The 10,585-nt window shown below is 53.9% G+C and overlaps 1 protein-coding gene across 3 annotated transcripts; it reads left to right on the top strand.

The window, feature by feature from the left end:
- The first annotated feature begins 427 nt into the window (after window positions 1-427).
- CCDC134 (coiled-coil domain containing 134) lies at window positions 428-10,001 on the top strand. 3 transcript variants are annotated; one of them, XM_076073685.1, is made up of 7 exons: window positions 428-689; window positions 3,732-3,907; window positions 4,525-4,646; window positions 5,259-5,343; window positions 6,591-6,772; window positions 6,998-7,069; window positions 7,228-10,001. In XM_076073685.1, the coding sequence occupies exons 2-7, from the start codon at window positions 3,757-3,759 to the stop codon at window positions 7,348-7,350; spliced, it is 735 nt and encodes a 244-aa protein (XP_075929800.1). In that variant the 5' UTR covers window positions 428-689; window positions 3,732-3,756; the 3' UTR covers window positions 7,351-10,001. The 3 variants fall into 3 exon arrangements, with proteins under 3 accessions (XP_075929800.1, XP_032825927.1, XP_032825926.1); XM_032970036.2 differs by having other exon boundaries at window positions 428-709; XM_032970035.2 differs by having other exon boundaries at window positions 434-962.
- The last annotated feature ends 584 nt before the right edge of the window (window positions 10,002-10,585 follow it).

The following is a 10,585-nucleotide window of genomic DNA, read 5'->3' as shown; positions in this document are numbered from 1 at the left end:
TCCACGGCTCATTATTAAGACATCGGGAACGCGTGTGTTGATCTCAAAACCGGCCCAGGGCAACTCTCTCCCCAAGGCGCACGGGACCAGCGTAGTGAAGTATGGTCACACCACTCGAGTGACCGACACGGCATGCCGCATTGTCTTACCACGACAGTCGACGTGTTATTGTTTTAATTACGAATAATCGCCACCCATGACGGCGGCGGCGAATCTATGAACCCGTCCCTGGGCCACCCCTAAGTCGACTTAGCCTGAGAAGAGTACCTGGTGCGTGCGTGCGTGTGTAATACATCAGCATTGGGGAGACAAAGGCGGCAGGGCGTACGTGATTGGTGGCCAACCCAACTTCCAAAGCGTAGGCGCCACTCCGTGAAAGTCTACACGGGTGATGTCTCGAATGCTCTCTTTATAAACCACGACCCAGGGTGAACGGAACGTTATCGCAAGGTTCTGTCGCGTCGAGAGAAAGCGGTGAACTGTTTGAGTCAAACGGAGAGAGTGGCCGGACGAGCCAACACGCGCACACGGAGCTCGACAAACAGCAAACAACGAAGATTGTCGGGGTGGGGGAAGTGCCAATACGATAATACATTTTAATTTATTCGGAGGAGGAACTCCACTGGGCACGCGAAGGGAGTGGTTGGACGAGGAGGAGGAGGAAGAGGAGGCGACGAGAGCGACTTTCGGTGTGCGACTGTCGGTCACGGTTTGTCTTGCTGGCACACAACATCACTGCTCTCGGCTGTTTGTGTACGAGGCGCGCCGTGTTAATTAGCGGGCCGGCATCTGCGACCGAACACAACAACAATAACAACAGCAGCAGCAGTTGCGTGTCTCTGTGAGGAGCGGTGGCGCAGCGGTGAGCGCCGAACTCGACAAGCGAGCCGAGGTTTCGATTCCTGCTCGTGAACAAATAACGGTGAAGGCGAACATTTGAACCTAGGTTGGCTCAGCCTCAAGTGAGTACCTCGGCGCGGTGTGTATACAAACCATGAGCGCTTGGTGAGACAAAGGCGGCCGGGCGTGGTGTTGACCACCCCTCCCCCCGTGTGCCGTGCCGGCCTTCACGTGCTACTCGCTAACAGCACTTGCTGTGTTTGAATGGCGCTGTCCCGTGTTGTACAACACACGTGTCGTGTCCAGCACACACACACACACGTGTCGTGTCCAGCACACACACACGTGTCGTGTCCAGCACACACACACACGTGTCGTGTCCAGCACACACACACACACGTGTCGTGTCCAGCACACACACACACACGTGTCGTGTCCAGCACAAACACACACACGTGTCGTGTCCAGCACACACACACACACGTGTCGTGTCCAGCACACACACACACACGTGTCGTGTCCAGCACACACACACACACGTGTCGTGTCCAGCACACACACACACACGTGTCGTGTCCAGCACACACACACACGTGTCGTGTCCAGCACACACACACACACGTGTCGTGTCCAGCACACACACACACGTGTCGTGTCCAACACACACACACGTGTCGTGTCCAACACACACACACACGTGTCGTGTCCACCACACACACACACACGTGTCGTGTCTTCTTCGTACAGTGCGCTGCCCACGTGTGACAGCACCGAGCCACGTGTTTTTATATACTGTACTCGTAGCTTACTGTAGTCACGATCACAAGCTAATGTGTGCATTATTTCGCGTGTTTATATACATTATGTATAGATTACAGTGTGTATATGATCGTTATTTTAAAAGTGTTAGTCACGGCGACGTTAGGCAGTGTCGTACTGTGGTTGCAGCAAGTATTCGGTGTGGCGGCGGTGACTTGGGGAGGCCTGCATCCAGCAGTAGATTGACCATGGCCGATATTGATAACGACGACGGAGTAAATAGATGCATGCTGTAAGGTAGTCGGCGGGGTTCACGACAAGCGACGTCCTGTAGTTCGGTAGGTGCTGTCACTCAGGATGGACCGCGCCTCGCCACAGTAACGTGGAATTGCCAGGAGTCACCGCAGCAGGGAAAGTGCAGAACCGCGCGTGAAACGTGGCGAGGTGTTTCAGCAGAAGCGAGAGGGTTGGTGTTTCTCGCCTGGCATCGGGTTCGTTGCCGCTAGAGGCCACAAATCGGTGGAAGCAGCAACCCCCACCATGCCACGCGTCTTGGTGGTGGAAACGTAGCTCAAGAGGGCCCGAATTCACCAACTCATCGATCGGCTCGAACCGAAATCCTCACCGAACGAAATTAACTTCCCCACCCCACTCCTTGCGTCTTGATCGGCCTCGTAGCCTGAACGGCAGTCGCCCCAACACCACCGCCGCCACCACCACGGTGTTTGTCTGCGCTGCTGCAACGGTGGAGGAGGAGGAAGAAGATGAACAGCGCCACCACGACACCAACTCTGTCCCTCTCCCCCTGTCTGCCGAAGCCCTCTCGTCGTGACCATCGCTCGCAAATGAAAGGAACGAGGCTTTTGATTCTCGCACAGATCGACGGGTGCACTACGACTGCGGCTGTAGTGGTGGTTGGGTTGTTTACGAATCGCCTGTGCCACTTTGCTGGTGGTCTCTAATGTAGTGAAGTCGTGGGGAGCGGTGGTGTAGTGGTTAGCGCCACGCTGCGCAACGAACTGGCCCACCCGGGTTCGATTCTCGCTCGCGGCCAACACCGTTGATGTCGATTATCTGAACCGGTCCTGGGCCTCCCCTAGGTCGACTCGGCCTCAAATGAGTACCTGGTGCGGTGTGTAAATATCGCCACGGGGGAGACAAAGGCGGTCGGGCGTGGTGCTGGCCACCCACCCCCTCGTGCGCCGTGCCGGCTGACTCCTTTACCTGATGACCGCTTGTGTTGCGATCGAAACGTGATTTTTTTATTTTATTTCTACCTACGTGATGACTTTACCGACAGAACCAGAGTATGGATTCCTGCAGTCACGAAAGCTTTAAATCAAGATCTAATATAGTTATCAATATACGATACGGACAGGGTATTTTTTTATTTTAACGCAGTTTCACCCCGTTGCTACCTGCAGTGTGGTAACGGGGTGAGTGAGTGACAGGGTGAGTGAGTGATAGAGTGAGTGAGTGACAGGGTGAGTGAGTGACGGAGTGAGTGAGTGAGTGACAGGGTGAGTGAGTGACAGGGTGAGTGAGTGAGTGACAGCGTGAGTGAGTGAGTGACAGGGTGAGTGAGTGACGGGGTGAGTGAGTGAGTGACAGGGTGAGTGAGTGACAGGGTGAGTGAGTGACAGGGTGAGTGAGTGACAGAGTGAGTGAGTGACAGGTTGAGTGAGTGACAGAGTGACAGGGTGAGTGGGTGGCAGGGTGAGTGAGTGACGGAGTGAGTGAGTGACAGGGTGAGTGAGTGGCAGTGAGTGAGTGAGTGACAGAGTGAGTGAGTGACAGGGTGAGTGAGTGAGTGACGGGGTGAGTGAGTGACAGGGTGAGTGAGTAAATGACGGGGTGAGTGACGGGGTGAAGGGGTGAATGGGTAGGTGGGTGGGTAATTATGTTGTGACCTGAAGGGTGGTGGCTGACCACAATATTGTGCATGAGTTACGACACAGTCCGAGTCCGTTAGAGACCGAGCCCTCAACCCGCATGGACGAATCAACGATTCGTGCTGACAGGAGCGGTGACCACGATAGTAGCGACAGAAGAGAGAAAAGGAGGCGACTTGAGCGCCGGAGTGAATCGGTGGGTGCCGGATCGCCCTGCTCACCCGCGCCTCGCCCACCCAGGCACGCACCTCTGGCTGGCGAGGAAATGGGCGCTCGCGTGCCCGCGGTGTGGCCACGGTGGTGCGGTGGCGCCGCCACGGCCACTGCGGTGCTGTTGCTGCTGCTCGCGGTCGCTGCTGCTGCTGCTGAGGCCCAGGAGCGACGCACCGCCCCGGACAAGGTCTCCCTCGGTCTCTGTATCCTCGTCACATCTACCGCCCGGGGTGGTGTCACCGCCGTGTCTCCGGCCACTAACGGGGACTGAATTATTCTGAGATCGATTTGAAAATGAGCGGGGTTGTCAAATAATCCACCCTTATTTGTCGTGTTAATCGGTACTGCTGAAGTATTGCTACCTTAGGTGGTACCGATTTCTGCTGTGGCTCATGGACTGCGTGCCCCAATAGCATTGCAGAATGAGAGGTATTGCCAAGCGTCGTGTCTGCAAGAGTTCCGTGGACCACTTCCCCATGGGCTTCTGGACCACAGGTTGGGAACCGATGCATTCAAGCGAATGAATGCGCATTAATTGGCCGATGACACCTTAATTATTGGTAGAGCCGGCTCGCCATCTGAATGCTGCTGCTGCCGCCCATCGGAGCCGTTATCTCTGGTCGAGAGCGAGCGGTTACTGTGCAGCATGTTACAAATCGAGATTATTATTATTGTTGTGATTATGCTGAGCTTGTAAGTCGCCGTGCTCGAGTTGCACAGCGGTTCGACCTCTCTGTCTGAGCGCCGTCGGATCGCAACATCTCCGAGTCCGGAGGGGAATCGTTGCGATCGCCGCCGCCTTGACTCGACGGGCGCGAAGACAAGAAGCTGTTCGAGGTCAAACGCAAGGAGCAGATGAGCGCCCTCAAGACCCTCATTGAGCTGAGGGACCTCCAGCAGCAGTACAAGATCATCGACATCATGCTGCAGGGCCTCTTCAAGGTGACCGAACGCGTTCGCATCCAAAAACAACAGCAACCAAACCCATTCGTCGGGGAACGTTTCGGGGGCCCAATGGCCCTTCGTCACGCCCCTTGCTACATTTTAGTGTTTGTTCTAATTAAGGCCGCCGCAGTGTTGGTTTGTTGACGAACGCGTTGAGCATCTGCATCAGTCGTGCTTTTGCGTGTTTGTACCCAGATATTCGGGCGACTTCTCAGAGATGGTGAAGTGAGGGTTTTATGTTATTGCTTTTGTCAATTTATTGACCCAGGCCGCTCTTGATATCTCACCCGGGTTAAACTAATTAAATTCGTAAAAATCTGAAAGTAGACCTGGACCTCCTCTGCACAGGGACGGCTGTCCTACGGGGGTCCCCGAGGCTAAAGAATACTTACAGCTGGGCATTGGAACGATTGAGATGAGATTCAAGGCACATTGAGATTAATCTTTCAATAAATGTGAATGCCTAAGGTGTTGCCTCTCGTGTTCAGTTTGCTGCCCTGTGGCACAGCTTGCAGTGACTTACCCTTCTCAGCCTCTTGTTGGTCTAATAAGGTGCGTGCGTGTGTGTGCGTGCGTGCGTTTGTGCATGCGTGCACGCGCGTGCATCAGGTGCTGGAGGAATCGCGCGTGATCCTGGCTGCCGCCAACGTGCTACCTTCGGGCCCCATCCCCGACGACGCCCGACAGAGGGACGGTACGGAGAGCCCACCGTTACTGCCAGGGCCCGAATCTTCGCTGATTATTTTTCGGGCGATAGGTAGACTGGGATAGCGATGTGACTTCTACGGTGTGCCAGGCGTGGAAACATTTTCTGGGTCACTGACCCGGACAGAACCGGCTGAAATATAGCCCTGATTACCAGGCCTGGCGTCATGCTGAGGCTTATAGGGAGACCATGTATGTAGGCTTTGGCAAGGTAAGGTAATTTACCCTTTTTACCGGGTAAAAGGGTAAAAGTGTCGACATGCCAAGGGGTAAGGTAAATGGTAGGGTAAAGGTAGCGCGAAGTATTACCCAGTACGCACCTTGTTTACCGCTCGCTAAAAGCTCCGTGGCGCAGTCCGTGGCCTCCATTTAAAATTGGAATCATCGGGAGTATTCTATATGAATAAAGCGCTCTACCTAGCATTTACCTATTATAAACCTTGTTCATGTGTAGTAGTACCCCAGTAATTACCCTGTAATCGGGTAATTTGTATGGGGTAAGGGTAAAAGGTAGGGTAAAGGTAGGCTCATCTTCTTTGGTTCTTTCGGTAAATTAACGTAGAATGATAATAAAATAATAAATTGATAAAATAAAATAACACAATAATATTCTCACGACGTTTCGGCCACAACACAAGCGGCCTTCATCAGGTGAAGGGGGCGAGACTGTCTGGTAGGACAGCGCTGATGAAGGCCGCTTGTGTTGTGGCCGAAACGTCGTGAGAATATTATTGTGTTATTTTATTTTATCAATTTATTATTTTATTATCATTCTACGTGACTTTACCGAAAGAACCAAAGAAGATGAATCATTGCAGTCACGAAAGCTTTAAATCGAAAAAGGTAGGCTCGTTGCTTTTGACCTTTTAGCTTACCTTGCTAAAGGGTAAAAGGTAAGGGTAGAGTGATTGTATTGTGGTAAGGTAAAAGGTAGGGTAAAGGTAGGCTCGTTGTTTTTACCTTACCTTGCCGAGGCCTACATGTATGCATGTTGAACTTCTTTCGCACCGTACGTAGCCAACCATGCTAATCGTCAAGAGATCTGGTGCCATTCCATTCCGTGCTTTCAACGTCGGCAATAAAACAAATGTTACAATTATTCCGAGTTTGTATGTCGGCTCGCGTCGTCCATTATAGCGGCGGGGGCGAGCGTTTGCGCCGAGGCGCGTGGCGCTCCCTCGTGGCGTCGTGAAGAGCCCATCGTCTCGTGGCCCCTCCCCCCCCCCGCCCCGGCAGCGTTTTCCCACGTGGTGGAGAACGTGGCGTTCTTCGGCGACGTGCTCCTGCGCTTCCCGCGCATCGTGCACAGCTACGTGGACGGAAGCGCGGAGCGCCTCGCCCTCGTGCGTTGGGGCCTGGACTTCTGCAACGGCACCGGCGTCTTCGCCGACGGCACCCACGAGCAGCTGCTGGGCCTGGTGAGGCTGCTCGCCGACGGCTGGCACGCCGCGGTAACGCCCCGCGCCTCGCGGCGACAAGATGGTGCCCGGGCTCGTTTCCCGATCCGGGCGCCTCTTGCGGCGTGCAGTTTGTGTATTCTCTACCCGCCCCCCCCTCCCCCACCACTGTTCTGCATGGGTTTCCTCCGGGTTCTTTGTTTTGATACCCGTGCATGCGCTGGTGTTGATCTGTTTTGAGCTCAGGCGTCGCAGGAGCTGGGTTTCATCGAGAAGTCGCCCGAATATCACAACCCCTTCCAGCTGGACGAGGAGAAGGTAATTCCGGCTTTCTGCGCGCAAATCGGCGCAGGGCGGCTCACGGACGTTTAAACGCAAGACACGGGGCTCCGTTTATTTCCGCGCCCCGTGTCCGCTCGCCAACCCCTGCCGTGGTTGTTGTGGTCACGCGCACCTGGGGGTGGGGGGGGGGTCAGATGCTGAGGGACACGCAGGTGCTGCGCGAGGCGTTCCGGAAGGAGGAGAAGAGGAGGAAGCAGGAGGAGAAGCGTGAGAAGAGGAAGGGGCCGCGCATCACGCGCTCCCGCTCCGAACTCTAGCCGGGACAGCACCGCCCGTGCCGGCCGCGTCACCAATTCACGACTCCGCCAGGCAACGGCTGCCACCGTGGAACCGTCCGCGGGCTCCCACCGTGCACCGGACCCCCATCGCTATCGACCAAACAGGCATCCTTACCCCCTACCCCCGCCCTCCAGCAACCGTCAGGCTGACGACGAACGGCCCTGCCTGTAACGACGACCAAACCCCCCACCTCCCCCGCTCCGTAAGGGGAGTATCCCGAGGAAAACTCGAGCCCGATCAAAAGTTTTCTCCCGTTGACAACGGGGCATCGACGTCCGCCGTGAGATGGAGCAACACAAATCGTATGGGGGCTGAAGTCCAATGCTCGTTCATCCCACAGGGCATTGTGGGAAAATCCACATGAGCTCGCGTTCCTCTCGGCCTCCCGCTTCAGGGACGACTGAGAGCGCGAGTCGTTTTGTCTTGGGTTTCGTGTCGATGCCTTGTGGCGTAAATGCCCAATTCGTCTTCGGTGATTACCCACGAATTTGAAGCCCCATTCTATGTTTACAACTCGGCCCCCCACGGCGCCCGATGGCCCTCCGCCCGCCCGCACCGCATCCGGCGCAGCGACGCAGCGTGATGCCGTCTCGTGCATGATGAGTCTACGCTAAAAAAATAATTCCTGCACGATTGCGAAGCGCGCGTCGTTTTGCGAGAATACGTTCACTCTTTGTTGAAAGGTTGCGTTCTGGTGATGCATTCGGTATCGTGAAGCAAGCAAGATACGGTACAAACAGGAAACGTTCAAGAAAAACATGATAATAATGGACTCTTAACTCGAATATCGAACCCAAATCGTGGCAGTTCACGGAATGGCCGGTGGGGGTGACGTGGTGGGAACGCCGCCGTGTGGCTAGCACCCAAGTGAACTTAAACACATCACATGGCTTGTGTGAATGCCTTGCACGTGCTCTGCACTAAAGTTCGTCTTTGTAACAAAGCAAAAAACTCTGACCTCATCATCCGCTCTTCCTTTGAGCACGAACCTATGCTGTGCCAAAACCGTTTCCAAAAGCACTTGAGCGCACTTGCTAAATAACGAAGCCTGTGTCTCGGATTAAAATTTAAAAAAAAAATTAAAACGGTCTTGTTCTAGCACTTCGTGCAACCTTGGACCTCTGTAAAAGCAAAAGAAAACTAAACCTGCCGCTGGTGGTTGACAAATGTCTATTCACAGTGGTTGCCGAGGTGAAGTGCGTCTCGAGGTGTTGCGTTTCGTGCCAGGGTGGATTCGCCACGGCTGGGATCGGTGTGCGTGAACGTCGCATGGTTCCCAGGGGAAATGGAATGCTCGTTTGTAGATTGCAGCAAGCGTCTCCGTTTGTTTTTGTTCGCCACCTAAAATTCATTCAACCTTTTGTCGTAGGCACAACACGCTTATTATTGTCGACCGACACAAAACCTGCACCGGATTCAATTCAAAATGAAATTTGATTGCTTGCAGCAGTCGAGTGCTGCCACACCATCCCGTTACGAGCAGGAGGGAGAGATGTCGAGGCTTAACGCGCACAAAACCAAAAAGCAATAAACACGGCGCCCGTTGGCAGCAGCGGACTCGCCTCGTCCTCCCTCCGCCTCGACTCCTCCGTGTCTCGGGTCCTCCTGGCCGCCCTGGGGACGCTTTCATCTCCCCACCCACCGCCCCCGGTTGGGTCCGTCTCTCTCAATCCCCCCGACGGAGGGAGCTGAATTCGAGGCGCTGCTCCGCTCGGTGCGTTTTGGGAGCCTTCGAGCGCCGCCTTAGAGCGGTCGCCCGCGTTCACATCACTGGCGGGTCGAACTAAAATCGGTCTGGCACGCAGAGAGAGAGGGGAGATGAGAAGAGAGCGCGAGTGATCAAACAAAGGCGTGTTACTTTACTAAGCCGTTTATCATTACATCTCTTTTTTTTATTGCAAATGCTTACTTGGCCGCTCTAAAAATATATTTTTTAAAAATCGCTGCGATCGTTCCATCAAAATGCGCCGGGCCGCGTGAGAATTCACAGCCCACCCCACCACCCACCCCCCCACCCACGTTGGTTTTGTGACGGCGCTGACGACAGCCCAGTGGCTTGACTGTTGATCGACGACACGCGACACGCGCGTCTCTCCGCTGCTGGATGGTGATGCCTATACCCCTCCTCCGTGCTGGGCACAGTGCGGGGTGGTGTTGACGCCGGGAGCATAGAGCAGTACAACCGTGGATTGTTTTCGCTGCCTGCCCTGCCACTGTGATGCGCACAACAGCAGCAGCAGCAGCAACAACCCACAGCAACCCGTTATGCATGGTGGTTGCTCATCCAACCACTATCCCGGCTCTATCCTGCTTAGCCTTACAAGGTCTCACACGAGGTTGGGCAGCTGTACGACTGTTAAAGTATTCGAACTAAATGCTTATCCTGTGTTTCGTATTTATGCAAGGTTTCCAAAACATATACTGTACATGTATTACCCAAGATTCAATCCGGATTTAAGAAGTGCATTAATTGGCAAGTGTTGCCAATAGACTTATATTTGAAAGAAAAAAACTACTTTGTAAATTGAGAAATATTTATATGCCGTCGTCTTAGGTTGATCATAGCAGATGGTGCCGGTTTAAAGGGCTGCCCTCTTTTAAGACAAAAATTAAACAACTTCTGAGCCGGTCCATTTTTGACGTTTTTGAGCGAATGCGGTGGACAGTGATAAACCCCTGGTCCGTGAAAGGCGGCGCAGTTGTGCATGGCGTGGTGGTCTCCTGTTGTACATCTGGTTGGCCGTGTGTGTGTGTGCTGGTTGTTTGTTTTGTGTTTTACTCATTGGATGCCTTTACATTTGCCTATACGCCTATACTGTATAGGCTACCCTCGCTTTATGCGATAGTAGTAGATATAGTAGTAGTAATATTTATTGTAGTAGTACATGTAGTAGTGGTTGACTTCACGCGGACAACTTTCTTGTTTTCTCCGACACCACTTTTATTACAACTCTTCACATTACGTCCGTGACTTCATCATTCCTCTTAGCAGCAGCTCGCTCGCCGTGCTCCGCCCGTCTCGCTCACTCCGCTTCCTCCCCCGTCTCTCACTGTCTCTATACGTCTGTCTCTCTACGTCTGTCTCTGTCTCTCTCCGTCATCTCTGTCTCTCTACGTCTGTCTCTCTCCGTCATCTCTGTCTCTCTCCGTCTGTCTCTCTCCGTCTGTCTCTCTCCGTCATCTCTGTCTCTCTCCGTCTGTCTCTCTCCGTCA

The sequence above is a fragment of the Petromyzon marinus genome, chromosome 43 (assembly GCF_048934315.1).
Source record: "Petromyzon marinus isolate PM22_M1 ecotype Great Lakes invasive population chromosome 43, UKy_Petmar_22M1.pri1.0, whole genome shotgun sequence".
NCBI classification, from domain to species: domain Eukaryota; kingdom Metazoa; phylum Chordata; class Hyperoartia; order Petromyzontiformes; family Petromyzontidae; genus Petromyzon; species Petromyzon marinus.
Note: the sequence above shows the minus strand (reverse complement) of the source record. Positions and strands in the feature narration are given on the sequence as shown.

Bases quoted from the DNA above. Each gene is read 5' to 3' on its own strand.
- CCDC134 (XM_076073685.1), top strand. From the start codon at position 3,757: ATGGGCGCTCGCGTGCCCGCGGTGTGGCCACGGTGGTGCGGTGGCGCC. The intron at 5,344-6,590 runs GTACGGAGAGCC...CCGCCCCGGCAG, and splicing joins CGACGCCCGACAGAGGGACG to CGTTTTCCCACGTGGTGGAG. The intron at 7,070-7,227 runs GTAATTCCGGCT...GGGGGGGGTCAG, and splicing joins TCCAGCTGGACGAGGAGAAG to ATGCTGAGGGACACGCAGGT.